Source organism: Oratosquilla oratoria, chromosome 28 (genome assembly GCF_046742065.1).
Source record: "Oratosquilla oratoria isolate Oo_2021 chromosome 28, ASM4674206v1, whole genome shotgun sequence".
Lineage (NCBI taxonomy): Eukaryota > Metazoa > Arthropoda > Malacostraca > Stomatopoda > Squillidae > Oratosquilla > Oratosquilla oratoria.
In genome coordinates this window covers 23,049,807-23,067,596 of record NC_134804.1, presented here as the reverse complement: position 1 = coordinate 23,067,596, position 17,790 = coordinate 23,049,807, and the positions used below count along the sequence as shown (strand labels likewise).

The following is a 17,790-nucleotide window of genomic DNA, read 5'->3' as shown; positions in this document are numbered from 1 at the left end:
GGTTTTTATGCTTTTTCCTTTTTTGGCTACCTCCCTTGTAAGGGGGAAAAAGCCTTTGGTATATGTATGTATGTATGTATGTATGTATGTATGTATGTGCTAAGATAAGAGGGAGGGTGGAGGGGTGTGGAGTGTACTCAGGGATGGAATGGGTGGGAATGATTTTATACCTTTTCCTTTTTGGCTACCTCCCTTGTAAGGGGGAAAAAGCCTTGGTATATGTATGTATGTAGTTCTAAGGTAATAAGCAGAGTGTGGACATTCCTGCTCACTGTACACGGAGGTTAAAACTGGATGCGTGTAAGAGGATGCACCTTCACGGTACCCATCCATACAGGGGAGGCCCTTAGTTCAATCATGGCAACAGTGCTTTATGATATTTGTGACTTTTTGTATATGGCCAGCAGATTTCCTGAGTGGGTACCTTACACATCTTATCTCATGATTCAAGTCAGATGGCTCCTCCCATATATATTAATCTGTGTCATACTACCATAATTCTTTCCATATATTTAAGTGTATCAGTATAAACTGGACTCAGGTCTGAGATTCTTTTTGTTGATTGTTATCATATTCCAATGTTCTAGATAAGGAGCATAGAGATGTAGTAACTTAGAATAAATAAATAGGGAAAAAAATTAATAGGTGTTCAAAACCTGTCATGACATTGGTGGCAGTGGTGGAATACTTATTTTCATTTAGGAATTCCAAAGCCAATTCTCTCTAAAGTGAATTCATATCAAGTATATACCAAAAGTGTTATTGATGGGCCATAAACGTATTCCTCACTATGGCTTAGTGTTGGTTCTCCCCATCTACATAAACAAACTGGATGCCCTGAAGCAATGCATGGCAGATCATGGAACCCACAGAGGAGAATTTGCTGACCAACTACTCAACAGGAAATGGTGGACTGCTCTACGCCAACACCATCCCCATGAAAGGGATACAGATAGACTATTGTTGAGACATTGTGACAGGTTTGAGGAAGGTGTAAGAGTAAGACATGGGTCTGAGGCCAAGTTTATTCCTGACCTTGTGCTAAAAGGGTTTATAATCTAAGTACTAAAATTTGACAAAGGAAGAAAACAGATACCAAAGCATTAGAATTTCTTTAACAAGGTATCAGTGACAGGTACCTGTTTGTAGTACATACATACATATACCTACAGCTTTTTCCCCATTACAAGGGAGGTAGCCAAAGTCAATTGTATATATCCACTCCCAACCATTTCATTCCCATATACTCCACTCCCATTCACCATCCCTCCCTCAACCTTTTCTTAGCTCCTCCTGGATGACGGGTCATCCCTGCATCTCACTCACTGCCCTGGGTCAGAAGCAATGTGGCAAGACACAGCACATCCACGGCAAGGCTACTACATTTAATCGGCGACCCCCCACCTTCTCCAACCCCTCATGCATAAATAGAGAATACCGGGAGAAATCCCTTTGAACTGTGTCAAAATATCATTTGCAACACTACTAACGAAGAGACTGGTTATTAGAATTAGTGCAAAATACAGCTACAAGTGTATGGGTACATCAAAATACAGGACTATGTAGTACATGCTGATTACAAGGGTAAGAACTACAAGTAACAGTGCACACTACTATGAGGATTCGGCTATGAGGAGTGAACGAGGGACTACTATGAGGGCGAGCTAGTGACCATGGTAGATGTACATGTGAAATGTGTGCCATATGCGTGAGGACTAAATAGGAAGCAGTCACTTCAAATTGACATTAACAACTAAAGGTATGACTACAGGAGCTATATGACATGAAGTTGTTACCTTGCAAACAAACATTCCCAAGTTTTTGGGGAAGAAAATACAGTGGGGGTCAACATGTTTCTCAGTTTAAAATACATACATACACCAAAGGCTTTTTCTCCCTACACAGGGGTAGCCAAAAAGAAAAAGGCATAGAAACCACTCCCACCCATTCCATTTCCTATATACTCAACTCCCCTACAACCTCCTTCCTATCTTGGCACTTCCTGGATGACGGGTCATCCCTGCACTCCTGTCCACTGCCCTGGGTTGGAAGCAGTGTCGCAAGACACAGCACATCCACAGCAAGGCCACTTCATAAATTCGGCGACCCCCCTCTCCGTCCCCCCATGCAGAAAAGGAGAAGACATGGAAAAATCCCTTCGGGCTACGTCTCAATTTAATAGAAACTATAATAGTAACTAAAAACATAACACATGAAAAGATTTAAATTTTAAAAGAAAATGTAGATCCTGAGAAGGGTAGGGCTAGGCTTATAATAAATTTCCAGCAAATGGAAAAATATCAACCAATATGAAGTTTATAAGAAGGCATTCATTAAATATTTTAAGTCACAGTGTGATCAGGGTCCAATCAGGTCTTTGGTTAGAATAAAGAAAACAAAAACAAATGAAACCAAGAATATTAAACAAAATTAGACAGATGGTCTCAGGACATGATTTTTATGTTGAAAGGTTCAGATTGAACAGAAAGATCTAGTTATAAGTTAAAAGTTTTTCAGGTTACTAAGTTAATAGTATTTGCATTATTAACCCATTCAACTCCGATGACAAGATGTCTTGTCATTTGGTCAAATAAAACAAAAAATCATAAAACACCAAAATGTTTGATCAAACACCAGAAAAATATGACATCAATCCTCGCTTCGCTCGCAGCGAAGCGAGGACTGACGTCATATTTTTCTGGTGTTTGATCAAACATTTTGGTGTTTTATGATTTTTTGTTTTATTTGACCAAATGACAAGACATCTTGTCGTCAGAGTTTAATGGGTTAAATACATAACTGTGGTGAGATGATGGCAGAGAAGCTATACAGAGAACCAAAAGAAACAATGGATTTAGGGGAGATAGATTACATTCTTCAAGGTTATAGTGAAAGTAAAGCAATTAGTCCATATGTCATGAAAATAGGAATGCAACAACATAAAGAAAATAGGAACTCTAGGAGTGATTAATAAAGAAAATAGGAACTCTAGGAGTGATTACAGAAACAGAGATTCTGAACATAGTAGCACTTCAAGGAATGCTAGATTTGAATGTTTTAATTGTAATAACTGGGGGCATAAAGCACAAGAATGTTATTATGCAACTATTTGTAGGAACTGCGAATATGAGGGTCATGATGAGTATCATTGTAGAAATCCACCTTTCTGTTTGTATCACAAAAGAGCAGAACATAGAACACAGGATTGTAGAGCAAGTATGTATGAGAAAAAAATTGATGCAGCCCAAAGGGATTTTCTCGCCGTCTTCTCTTTTTCTGCATGAGGGGACGGAAGGGGGGGGGGCACTGAATTTATGAAGCGGCCTTGCTGTGGATGTGCTATGTCTTGTGACACTGCTTCTGACCCAGGGCAGTGGACAGGATGCAGGGATGACCCATCATCCAGGAGGTGCCAAGATAAGAGGGAGGGAGGAGGGTGGTGGGGAGTGGAGTATATAGGAAATGGAATGGATGGGAGTGGTTTATATACCTTTTTCTTTATGGCTACCCCCCTGTGTAGGGGGGAAAAAGCCTTTGGTATATGTATGTATGAAAGCAGTCATATTCATGACTATTTGATATCACAGAAGACATGTTAAATTTTACAACCAGCATCATAATGACTGGACACAGCGATAATAAATAAAATGGTGTATAAACATTACAATTATACTCCTTATCTTTTACTCGCTATAATTACTTTCTCTGTACTATCAAGATGGAAAGCTTTGAAATAGGTGAACAAGGACTGCTTCATCCCTAGATGTACATGAAGTTCATGTAACTTGTATTGTCACTGAGCTAAGTGAAGATATATGAAAATATTTTAAGGGGGCTTGAAGTTTCAGCCAGCTCAGCAGGGGAAGGGTGAGCAGGGCTGCCAACCGAAAATGCAGGACTGACTGAGATTCTTTGAGTGAACTGCCTATAGTAACATTAGATGAGGAAATGATAAAAGGGAAAAAAGAAAAGATTTGGGAGAAAGTGGCCCTGAATTTGATGAATCCAAATGGTATTCCTCCAAAACTAACAAAAGGGTATAAGACAGAGAAATCTCATTTAACCAATGAACTTTTGTATAGAAAAACAGTTGTAAATGGGAAGGATGTTTCTAGGGGCTCAGTGAATCAATTGGTAATTCCACAAATTATTGTACAAGAGACCTTATTAAAGTTAATTCATGACAGTGATTGCAGTTCACATCCAGGAAAGGATAAAACTTATAGAGACAAGCACAGCTTAAATACTTTTGGCCAGGTACGAAGAAAGACATATATGATTATATAGGAAATTGCTTGGAATGTGCCAAGATTAAAGGAAGTATGCCTAAACCTGCTCCTATGCTATTATATTCCATCCCACAAAAACCTTGGGAATGAGTTCACATAGATACATTGGAGTTACCTATGTCTGAAAATGGATATAAATATGTATTTGTTGCTATTATCTTTCAAGATTTTGTATTTTACAACCCATACCAATCTTGAAGAATTATGTAAGTTATTTAAAATAAGCAAAGTAAACATTCAGGTGAATCATCCTAAGAGCAATGGAGTTGTAGAGGTATAAGAAAGTGATTACATCTTATGCAGAAAAAAAAAAGAAATGCGGTCTTAGCAAAAATTATCAATGATTTAGTACTCTCTATGATAATTCTCCTATTACCTTCAAGGTTAGCCCGTGAAAACCTGTGGGCATCAATTCTCGGTGGATGTGCGGGAAGTTTGGTATGCTGCCTGGCCCCCAAGGGGCCCCCACCACCTGTGCTCGCTTCTCCACTGTCCACATTGTCAACGCCCTGAAAGAAAATCATATATGAGTAACAACTCAGAACAAGTGCAAACTTATGGCTATTATGTATACATGTATTTCTAAAATTGCATATGTTTGAATAGCATATTTTTGAAATAATACAATAAGTAAATCCAGTAACTTTTTTTCAATTAGCATGTTTCATCCAGGGGGTGCCAAGATAAGAGGGAGGGAGGAGGGTGGAGGGGAGTGGAATATATAGGAAATGGAATGGGTAGGAGTGGTTTCTATGCCTTTTTCTTTTTGGCTTCCCCCCCGTGTAGGGTGAAAAAGCCTTTGGTATATGAATGTATGTATGTTTCATCCAAAATATCACACCTGAGTATCATTAAAATTTTGCAATGCGCTGCTCACGCTTGCCCAGCTGACCCATATATACTTTGCACCAATTTCAATTGCACAATTATTTCAGGAATGTATCCCTCATGCAATTCAAGAAAAACCTGTACAGGTGAAATCCCCCCAACCCAACAATTGTGGGTTATCCACTTTCAAATTCATATATTTGCAAATTTTTCATACTTTCAAGGGCCAGAAAAGGACACCCCCCAATTATTTGTAGGCTGTATAATTTCATTTCCACATGAAGACAAGCTGTATCTTGTTACCCATGGCTATTGTCCACTGACCTGCATTCATCCTATATGCCTCTTACCTGGTCTCAGTCACTGCCTGACTACTACCTTCAGTATTACTAGCCCCAAATAGCAATTACCAATTCCAAATGTTTTCCTTTATTTTCCATTGCTATAAATTATTTATGAGTATATGCACTACAGTTAGAGCCTTACCAATACAGTACTCATATTTTGTGTTGCACAGGATTTACTTTTGATGGTTTAGACAGTTTTCATGTGCTTAAATTTATGAAAGTGCCTTCTAGGGTTTATTTCTTACGGTCTAATGGTTCATCAAACGCGGTTCGACAGACACGTGTTTAAAGTGATGTGTGAACAGGGTATTTGGGGTTTAACCAACGTGTTCGACAACCAAATACCCCATTCACATGTTCACACATCACTTTAAACACATGTCTGTTGAACCGTTAAACCGTGTAAACCCCCTCTTATATATGGCATGGGTCAGAGAAGAGGGCATGAAATTGAAATTACAAGTTGTGTGCATGTGTGTATTCACCATTGTCTTGGATCATGTGTTGGACCCGTGTGGGTGGGCGGGGGAGGCAGTTCTGTGTTCCTGGGCACTCACAAATGTATGTATTCACCTAGTTGTATTATATGGGAAGGGGAGTTATGCTTGTGGTGACCCGTTTCTGTATTTCGCAAGATCAAATTTGTTCTTAAATTCTTGTATTGTGTTTGCACACACTATTTTTTCATCTAATTTGTTCCATATATCTATCACTCTGTGTGGGAAGCTGTTCTTTTTCAGGTCTCTTCTGTAGTTATCATTTTTGAGTTAAATGTATTATTTACCTAGTTGTATTATATGGGAAGGGGAGCTATGCTTGTGGTGACCCGTTTTTGTATCTCGCAAGATCAAATTTGTTCTTAAATTCTTGTATTGTGTTTGCACACACTATTTCTTCATCCAATTTGTTCCATATATCTATCACTCTGTGTGGGAAGCTGTTCTTTTTCAGTTCTCTTCTGTAGTTATCCTTTTTGAGTTTCATTGCATGTCCTCTTGTTTTTCCTCTGTCCCACTTTAATAAGTCCTCTCTATCGAGGCATTCTATTCCTTTCATAATTCTGTAGATAGTTAGTAGGTCCCATTGTTCTCTTCTTTGTTCCAGGGTTGGCAATTCCAGTTTGGCCAGTCTTTGTTCATATGTCAGGTTTGAAAGCGTTGGGGCCATGTTTGTTGTTGTTCTTCATATTATTTCTAATTTTCTTATATTCTTTTTTGTACTGGGTGACCATATCACTGCTGCATATTCCAGTTTTGGCCTTATCAGTATTTGTAATATTTTCTTAAATCATTTCCTTATCAAGGTATTTAAAGGCCACCTTTATTGATCTCAACAAATTGTATGTTTCTCCAACTATTTTACTAGTATGTTTATCTGGTAACATTTCTTTGATGATTACTCCTAGGTCCCTTTCAGAATTTACTTCTTTTCCATCAATTTTATACTGTCCTGATATTCTATTCTTGCTTTTCCCAAATTCAATTATACTGCACTTCTTGATGTTGAATTCTACTTCCCATCTCTTGCTCCACTCTGAGACTTTGTTCAGATCACTCTGTAATGAGTCACAGTCTATTTCAGAGTTTATTCTCTTTAATAAATATGCATCATCCCCAAAGCAGTTCATGTAACTTTCAATACCTTCATCCATGTCATTTACATATATAGCCAACATTATCAGAGCTAGTACTGACCCCTGTGGGACACCACTACTCATTTCTTCCCATTTTGAATATTTGTCTTTGAGCACTATTCTCATTTTTCATCCATGTAGGAAGCCCTCCATCCAATTCATTCACTAGCTTTCCATGTATGCCTCCTATTGTTTCCAGTTTATATAGCAATTTTCCATGTGGTACCTTATCAAATATCTTTTGTAGGTTCAGGAAGGCACAGTCTGCCCAGCCATCCCTCTCTTGCAATATATCTATCAATCTTGAGTAGAAACAAATCAAATTAGTGGTACATGTACTCATTAGGGACACTGGCCTATAATTTGTTGGGTCTCCCTTATTTCCCCCCTTATATATTGGCACTATATGGGCATTTTTCCAGTCTCCTGGTAGTTTTCCTTGAGTGAGCATTAAATTATTTTGTATATTTTTTCCTGTTAGTTCATCTATATATTCCTTTAGTAAGCGAGTCCTCGTCATACAGTACATATGTGTTCCTGAAAACCTTACAGCAAATTGAAATTCTCGTATACCAAACCCAAGTTTCAACTTATGGCTCTTTCCTCTTCAAAATATCTAAAATTTTACCTCTAAAACACGAGCAGATACCGTATCTGTGAATTTTTCTTACCATAAATAGAATCGAGGGTAGTAATTACCAAATACCGTAACTGTGAATTTACCGGATAAAGAATTACCGTATAAGGAGGACTCACTGTATCCAGTTTGCAACTGCATCTGGGCCATGTGACTTGTTACCGTCAACCTTTAATATTTGATTCCTTATTTCATTCTGAGTAATATTTATTTCTTCATTGGAGGAAATCTTACTTCAATTCTATGTGTGTGTGTGTCCTTTTTTTTTAGGGTGTTGGCATCAGCTGAACAAATATTCATACGTAATATTTCTACAACAGTAAAGGTGGCTATAAATTATTTTCATGTTAAGCATTCTAAACTAATACCTATGACATAAAAGAAACAAGTAATGGGGGCTTGCCATAAAAATGTCAACAGCTATCTTCCAAGACAACCAATGTGAGAAGTAAACAAATATGACTGTAATGCAAGTTATTTTTTCCAAACAAAGTCGTCACAGTAAGATAGTGGTATATCATTAATATAATTACCCTATTATGTAATTAAGCTCTATTACTCCATAATTATATATAAACTACTCTAGCTTAGACCCTACTCACTACCATTTGGCTTACAAAGCAAGTTTCACTTTCAAGGCAGTACTACTCAGAAACAACAGCTAATTTTCATAGCTAATTGTTGTTAAAGGACATCACTTAAAACCAGACCCATTATTTTAACACAATTTTAATAATAAAATCCAAACAATTCTTTTGTTTTGCATTTCAATGTCACAATCAATATATTACGTTTAGTTTCAACATTCATTCTTTATTAAATTACCTATCAATATCACAAAGGATTACAAAGGCGGAGCATGTCAACAGGAAACCTTTTGGTCCATAACTAGGTCGGACGCAAAAAAATTGTATATATATATATATATATATATATATATATATATATGTATATATATATATAATAATGATAAATGAATAAAAATTATATCAATATGAATAATAATAAATAAAACAAATACATAGGTATAGTTAATAAACAATATTGCATGCACTGTCACCTTTTCACACAATTCTTCATACATTTGCTACTGTAACCAGAAAGAACTAGCTGCAGATATGATGAGATGTGTGCCAACTAGATTTCAACTGATGCAAAAAGAAATATAATAAATAAATATATTTAATTAATAAATATATATAATGAGATGTGTACCAACTAGATTTCAACGGATGCAAATATATATATATATATATATATATAATAAATAAATAAAAATTATATTAATATAAATGATAATAAATAAAACAAATACATAGGTATGGTTAATAAACAATATTGCGTGCACTGTCACCTTTTCACACAATTCTTCAAATACTTTTGCTACTGTAACCAGAAAGAACTAGCTGCAGATATGATGAGATGTGTGCCAATTAGATTTCAACTGATACCAAGAGTTGTAGCCTTAAATTGGCAGCAGTCATCTGGCCCTCCCATACACCCCACTGGGAAGAAACTTTAGATTTTTGTCTGTGTTGCACTAGTGTAAGGTAGTTTTTATGCCATGTGTTTATAAGAAGAGCAGAGAAGTAGTTACCAGTTCTCGCTCTGTGAAAAAGTGGAGAAACAGTTGAAGATGATAGGTACTGAACCCAATATGGAGATCAAGTATCAGTTGCTCCTCTAAATAAAAGGTGAGATTGCTGAAGGGTTTCAAAGATAGGCAGCAGGAAAATTATTCCAATGCCCATCTTGCAGGATCATCACTTATGGGTACCCACCATTGGTGCCCCTATATTTCAACAATAACTTAAGGTTAACTTCCTTAATACTAAGTGTAAAGACTTTATATCACAAATACCATATTCTGATTGGATGGGGACAGATTAATGCCTGAATGGGGAACCTATATCAATTGCAATCCTGTTCTATCAATTCCAGGATAACCCTATACTGAATAAAACGGCTTATGCCAAACCAAAACTTAGATATAAAATGATATTGAAAATTATTAAAGGATGATCTACATGATATCTAAATTTCTAAAATATAGTTTGTACTTGTTTCTTCATTTATGCAATAAAAGAAAACTAAACCAACCAAAAACATTACTCAGCCTCTTATGAATTCTTCATCTATAGTCTACATAAATAAAACAAAAAAATCCAGTTCATTCTCACTCCAACAGCCTAAGTTTGTTGACCATACAGTGACAGTGAATCTCAAGTCTGTCTTAGCTACACAGGCAGTAATTATGGAAGAGTAGCAAGAAGCTTTTATCAGCATGTTTCATCTTAATAACACCCTCAAGGATCACCAAGGAAAAAAAAAATTCTCTTCCATTCAATTTCAATGCATGCAGCCAAACAATGCAAATGAAAGTTCTCACTCGAACTTCACATACAGATACTTATTTGCATGACATACATTAGTCCTACTAGCAATAATAATTTAACAAACAGGCAAACACACACACAACTTCCCCAAAAATGTCAATCTACAATTGGGTAACAGTACTTGGGGAAGAGACAGAAAAGTAAAATGGGTAGAGGGGTAATGTTTGTTGTAAGAAGTGACATAAAAGTGGAAGAACCAAATCTGAGTAAAGGCAAGGCTAAAGCAATCCAACTGAAATTTATTACTAAAGTCCTGAATAAAAGAGACTTCATGGTGGCATATGACAACCCCTCCAACATAAGACATGAGCTTGGAATGACACTGAATTTCAAAAAATGCTGTTATTGGACACATCTCTTCTAAAGAAAACTATTGACCAAAGTAGCAATTTAGTCCTTACTGGGGATGTTAATTGTAGTGAAGTCAGCTGGGAAGAATGGAAAGTTAGTAGGAAAGCAGATTCTTTAAGAAATACCCTCTTAACCACTTCAGTACAAATCAAATTCTTGCACACAGTTCTGTTTTACTCTGAGTAATAATAAACACAGAAAATGTGATCAAACCAATTCACAGAATCTGGGGTTAACTCATGTACAACTACAAATATATACATATATATATATATGTATATATATATAAAATCAAAAGAAGAAGAAGAAGAAGAAGAAGATGCAGAAGAAGAAGCAGAAGCAGAGGGAGAAGAAGAAGAAGAAGAAGAAGAAGAAGAAGAAGAAGAAGAAGAAGAAGAAGAAGAAGAAGAAGAAGAAGAAGAACAACAACAACAACAACAACCTTCCCCACAACTGACAGGACTTTGCCCTAACAGAGGTATGCTCCCCACACCTAGTGAAGGATATATGCAAGCTTGAGAGAATACAAAGGGGAGCAACCAAACTGGTTCTCAGTCTGGTGGATAAACCATACAAGTAGACTACAAAGGATTACAAAGGCAGAGCATGCCGACAGGAGACCTTTTGGTCCATATCTAGGTCGGATGTGAAAAAAATCATAATAATAAAATAAATAAAAACTATAATAATGTAAATAACAAATAAAATACATAAATAAGTGCATAGGTATAGTTAAATAATAAACAAACAGGTAAACAGTAAATGATAATAAATTTACATATAACTAATAATAAATGAAAATCAAACAGACAAATGATAGCAAAACAAAATCAAGTAATATAAAATGAATTATAATCATTACAGCACTAGGTCTACCAACTTTAGCCCACATGTCATTAAGTAAGAGATATTGTGTTGTTGTTTGGGTAAGGTCAGTATGATAAAGATAAGGTGTTCAGTGTTTTCTGTGTGGTGATTGCATCTGGATCAATTTGATTCTGTAGCCAGGCCCAATCTGTGTTGGCATCATCTCAAAGCTGGACAGTGGCATGAATGCAGCCACACTAGCGTGACTTTTGCTTCTTGTGGAAGGATCTCTCTGTAGCACTGATAATGAGCTTGGTGGTTGGTCCTTGAGTGTTTATTCTGTAATCCAAATGTGTATATATTCCTACATGGATGTGTTGCACAGAGGTGGTGGTAAGTTGACATTTGAGTAGCATGATGTGATTATTTTTTTTGTGATAATATTATGCAAGAGATGGATAGGTGAGCTAAGTCTTACACAAAACTGTGTGCCTACTAGTTTCACACACTGTTCTTTGGATTTTTTTTTATGTAGATGTTCTACTGAGGTGGTTTTAGTGTATCCTGTTATTATTCTTAATGCTCTCTTATTCTTAAGTTTGTATGGTGTATTTGTTTTCTCAATTGTTTGGAACTATAACAGAGGTACAGTCAAGTATGATTACAAAAGTGGAGCATGTCGACAGGAGACCTTTTGGTCCATAACTAGGTTGTATGCAAAAAATATATAATAATGATAAATAAATAAAAATTACAATAATATAAATAACAATAAAATAAATAAATGCATAGGTATAAACAAAAAACATACAGGTAAATAGTAAATAATAACAAATTGACAGATAACTAATAATAAATGGAAATCAAGCAAATAATAAAGACAAATAAACAAATAATATAAAATAAATGGCAGGCATTACAGCATCTTGGTTGGGTGTTTATCTAAATGAATCTTAAAGCTTTGAACTGAACTACATTGCACTACCTCTGCAGGAAGTTTATTCCATTCATTAACTACATGGTTGGTGAAGTTGTTTCTACCCACTTCCATATTAAATCTATTTCCTGACAGTTTGAGACCATTATTTCTTGTCAGATTCTCATTCAGTGTGATCTTTTTATTTATTGTGATTAGTTTATTTCCACTTATCAAAAAGTTGTGCTTGCTGCTGATTTTAGCATGTTCACTATTCACTATAAAGTCATGTTGGTATATAAACCCTTATGTAGTGAAAACCATCTATTCAAACTTCTGCATTTACCATCAGTGAATCTGGTACAATAGAAAAAAAAACACAACAAGTACATTTCTAATTATGGTAATTACAGAGGAGTGTGCAGTTCCAAACATTATACTGATTATCATTATCATAATTTTGTCAAAGGATCTAACAAATGAGCTAACTCCCACAGTACTGACTTGATTTGCTTTTGACAGTTATGTGCAAAGTCCTCTGATACTAGAAAAACAATATATTCTGATTGCTATATTCAACATACACATTCATTTGTCAATCATCATGCAATTTTGTTTGAATAAGTAAAACCCTTCCAGTCAGCTCTCCTTTATGTAGACAGATAGAAGAAATACAGTTGAAGTTGATACTGAGAGCTTGGGCATGGTCTGGGGACTGAATGCCATCCCTCCAGATGGAAGTGAAGGTGTTGACAGACTTTTAAGATGGATATCAGGGAGATGATTCTCTTTGACATCCATTTTGCAACACTATATTTCTTCCTTTGGTGATTTATGAGCTAATCCAGTGGCTGTTGTCAATAACTTGGGAGCTGTGGATCTAATGCAAGAGAGACTTGGGAGATGAACTGACTGATCCATTTTACAGGACCACCACAAATAGGTATTCATCATTGTGCACAAACTATAAATGCCATATTATACCAAAATGCTATCATGTACTAAAGCAGTAAATAATCATACTGTTCATAAGTCATCTGCGTAATAACTAACATGAAATAAGTCTGAGAGTAGCTATTATTGAACCATGTACTACTGCCGTGAATAAAGCAACAACCAACAAGTCACCATATATGGCCATGTAGGCTAAAGTGTATGTGGTTCTCAGCAGACACAAGGACAATGTGTTGATTGTTAACTCAAGAAACTTGGCTAAGTAGCCACCTAGTGAAGATAAGTTACAAGAGGGCCTTTGTTGAAGAAAAGGAAACTCATTCATGAAACCCTTTCCTGTGCACTATGTATCTATTTAGCATGAACTTAAAAAAATAAGTAGTCTGTCTTACATACAGCATGAATACAGTACCACTCATGGATAGGAACACACTATGTACTGATAACAGTTACAAATTCCTTTTGCTGTGCATGGAATTTTTGTCAATTGAATAAAATTGCCTGACAGCACCTACAATATAAAACAGTGATAGGGTTAATTGAAAATGACACTTTTTTAATGTTTTGCTACAATGGAAGTTTCCCAGAGCTGAATAAAATCTCCTAGCAGACATGACTATACCACTTAACTCGTAAAATGCAGTGGAACGGAACTCAAACCTATTTTCCTTCGGCAGATTTATTCCAACTTTTCTCCATAGAATAAAAAAGGGACTTTAAGTTACTCCCACCGTTGTAATACATATTGTGGGCATACCCAAGTGAGCCAAATTCCTCTTATCTCTGAAGTATATCCCGAGTGAGCAATACATGATCATCAACAAAAAACAAGATTCAAACTTAAAGCATGTAAAATATTGCTACAATATCTGCATCTCCTATTGCAGTTTTCACATAACTATAACCATATGGTGGAAATACTAAACTAAAATTGCAGCATGGTGGAAATGTCACTATCCAAATACCATGGACAAATGGATGCATCATTCTGGCTGTTTAAAAGAATTTGAAGTCAAGGTAATCTTGCGCATATATTCATAATAACGAAGCATGACAATAATTTTTAAGTAGCTACCTCAAATTTCAGACCCCTTCTTTCCATATCAAAATAGGGCCTACAGCAATTACCAAATAGGTTAGCTTTGAGTCAGGGTACAACTCTTAAAGGCCCCTGGTTTGTGTTATTTACAGTTAAATTTTCAATTATATGCAAATGAAAAATAATAAAATAAAAAGAAAAATCAGTCTATAAATGTCAAAATTATGTCTATTCTGAAGAATATTTCTAAAATTTTGTGAACTTAGTTTAATCTAATGTTAACTTTTCCAGTTGTCTGAGCTCTATCCAAGCCAACATAAGTTTTGACTATTAGCACCTCATGAATATAAAATCTATTTTCATTTTTTAATATTTCTTTTTCATGTATTCCACAGAAATTATTCCTCTTTCCCAGTCTTACTTTAACCCAACTGAACTGAATTATCATTTCGATTGTAAAGTCCTCTTGCGTTTCTTATTCTACTGCATCTTATAGCAAAACAAGGTACCTCATCACAATCACTTTGATATACTGTATGAAGAAGCATCCTTTATACCCACTTGATCCAAATCAGAGGGGTTGACAGTTGTTCAAATCACTTATGAACTTGTTAAGACTATCACTCCACTTTACAAGTATTATGATTTCACTCCCAGGAATCGATCTTCAATTATACGGTGGATTTTCTGTCCTTAATAGAGGATGAATGTACCAAACAGAAGACCAATTAATTCTTACTTATGGTGAAGTTGCCAGTTTGTTTTCTATGGAGACAATTTAAGTTCTTGACTAAAGAAAATTGCATACCATCAACCTAGAGAAATATGTATGACCCAAACTGCAGGAAGTGGATCTTGTAAGAAGTTTAATGTGCTAATTGCCACAAGAATTTCCCTTAACTGAATAAAATTGTCTGGAAGCAACTAAACAACTATACATGACCAAATAATTATTCTTTTATTTCTCTACATCATCCTTTCCGTTCTTCTACACTAGGGGACAACAATGCATACCTAGATCTAGTGGAAGTCAAATGATATATTCTTCAGTGCTTTGGGCATCAATTTACAAAATTCCCTACTCATAAACTTTTTATCCAATATATGAAACCAAACCTTTTTTATCTACCTAAAGGATACTTCCTTGATTCAACTAGCCTCATCACACCTTTGTTGTCCTAATCTAAAACATAGGATGCACCACCCAATCTTAATTGATATTTAAAGGATTATTACCCATCCTTCTTTAGGAACTATTGCTTAATTTTCACATATTGGCTAACATTCAAGCTAAATGTCTTTAAACCCTTTGAATTGTCTTGGAATGGGAAAACCAGTATTATTACAATAAACAATATCATGCACACATTTTTCACTTTTGTTTTTGGATCTCAAACATCTATTCTTTCTAAGGAATGGTTAGGTTGCAATATATTATGCTAGTAGCTACTGGACAACACAAATCTCATGTTAAATATCTGCAAATTATCCTAGAATTTTACCAGAAAACCCACCAGGTGAGTTAACCTGAGCACCTTGCAAGTACTAGATGGATACAGCTACCTAATAAATATAGCATTGTGACTGATAGTGAAGTTATGCAGTCTGTCACTGTGCTAGTATTCATGCCATGTATTAGAAGACATTAAAAATCAAAATGTCTGACGACAATGTTAAGACTGACGAAGACAGTATATCTAAGTTTTGGAAAGCAAAAAAAAAGTAAGAAATAGAACAAAAACTGGATACCTATGATAACAAAACAGGTTCAAAAGTCAACAACTGATAATGAATGCAATCAGTCTACCCTAACCTACAACTATAAACCCGCTGCCTTATCCTCGCACGGTATACCACTCTGCCACCATATTAGGAACAATGTAAACAAAAATCTCAACTCGTGTGCAAAAGACTTCAACATAGAATTACCACTTGATATCACCATAACACCAATTGTAATTAACTCAAATAGCATTATAATTGATACACTTACAGTTTCTTCTGCTAGAAACTCTTGGACATGGCGTAATATTGCCTCAACGTCTTCATCAGCTCTAGCCAAGGCATCGTCCGCTGAATCACGACGGGGGGTTTCCTCGTCACTATCCCCCATGGCATAATCATAATTTTTGCTACTACCCGTACTCCAGTCCGACTGCATCAACATATTTGATCCATGAGCACAAACTTCCACAGGATTAACATCTGTATGAGGATGATCACGTCTCTGTTCCTGTGTGTTAGTGTTCATGGCAGACTCGCCATTTCCTTGTTCGGATGAGTGAACTAAATACGGCGACTCGGCTTTGACTTTAAAGTTATGTGGCGTATTACCAAGGTCTGAAATCATTTCTGAATCTTGGTTATTACAACGTGAATCTTCCGAAACTTCTACTGCACAATGACTGTCATCACCATCACTCATAATTGCCATTGTGAGGTAACATGTCAGTGCCAGGGCAACTCGAACGCATTGGCTGACTCGGGGTGACGACGACGTCGACGTCGACGACGGTACAGTTAGGCGCTGTTTGTTCGTTCACTAGCGCAGCCCCTCCCTCCCCGCGATCACTCACCGCTCCCATTAACAATAGTATAACTTACATTTTTCACAATTCACTATTTTCCTCTAAATTTCACAAAATTATCACTTCATAACACAAGAGTTGATGGGGTGTGATCACAAATGCCCACACATGTTGTATTAACACACACTGTCTAATAATCCTCACAGCTGAAAACGGCTAACACCGCAGTCTCCGAGCATACATTCACCGAGACAATGACGCGTATTGCTGCAATCCGAAAAATATTACAGATAATCACACAAGGCACTCAAGTCTATCAGCAGCATTTCCTTATCAACAGCAACCTATCAACTTGCAGGCACAACGGCTCAAGCAGATGTGTTCGTCTTCACCACAGCAGCAGCTTACAAGGCCGCCTCGCTCACCCAAGCCAGCCTCGGGGGTTCAGTGGGCGCCATTTTGTAACGCGTCCGCTTTCTTGTAGTGCTACACGTTCACTGAGCCCGCCAGGCTGAGCACGGACTGTCTCTGCCGTGCGGCTGGACCGCGCCCTTCTGTTCCCTTGCCGGCTCTATACGTAAGTTTTTTTAATCTTTCGCCAAGTATCACAGGTCAGTAATAGCTATACTTGAGCCTAGGAATACTGTATTTGACGTGGAGCTCCGTCTTTGCAAGCTTAACTGCGCGACAGCCAAAAACGCTCGAGCAGTTTGGAGAAATGTTTCGCGCTGAGGTGAGGATGGTTGAGCGGTGAAGAGGGTCTTCTTGTTGGGGTCCGTGGGGGTGGGGGAAGGGTGTGAGAGGGGAGCAGACGGGAAGGATGACGAGTGCGTGTGTGTGCGTGAGGACTTGAGGTGGGGAGGGGGTGGAAAGAGAGGGAGAGAAAGAAGACGAGGAGGTCAAGAAGGTTCTTTTAGAAACACAAGGCGATGATCTCTGTGCATAGGAACCATGACCATCTTGCAGCTGTTGGCACGGTGGTGGTAGTATTAGTGAAGGAGATGGAGTGTTTGACTATGCAGCAGGCCTCGGGTTCCGAACAGACCTACACGGATCGCTCGAACT

The 17,790-nt window shown here is 36.8% G+C and overlaps 1 protein-coding gene across 2 annotated transcripts in view; it reads right to left on the bottom strand.

Moving 5' to 3' along the window:
• pico (ras-associated and pleckstrin homology domains-containing protein pico) overlaps positions 1-17,205 on the bottom strand; it is a 40,825-nt gene extending 23,620 nt beyond the window's left edge. Inside the window, exons 1-2 of one of the 2 annotated variants that reach the window (XM_076211020.1) lie at positions 16,191-17,205; positions 4,666-4,798 (exon numbers count right to left, since the gene is read on the bottom strand). In XM_076211020.1, coding sequence (XP_076067135.1) covers positions 4,666-4,798; positions 16,191-16,631 — 574 coding nt within the window. In that variant the 5' untranslated portion in view covers positions 16,632-17,205. The remainder of the gene's footprint in view (positions 1-4,665; positions 4,799-16,190) is intronic. The other variant, XM_076211021.1, reaches the window with a different exon arrangement.
• Positions 17,206-17,790: the final 585 nt, after the last annotated feature.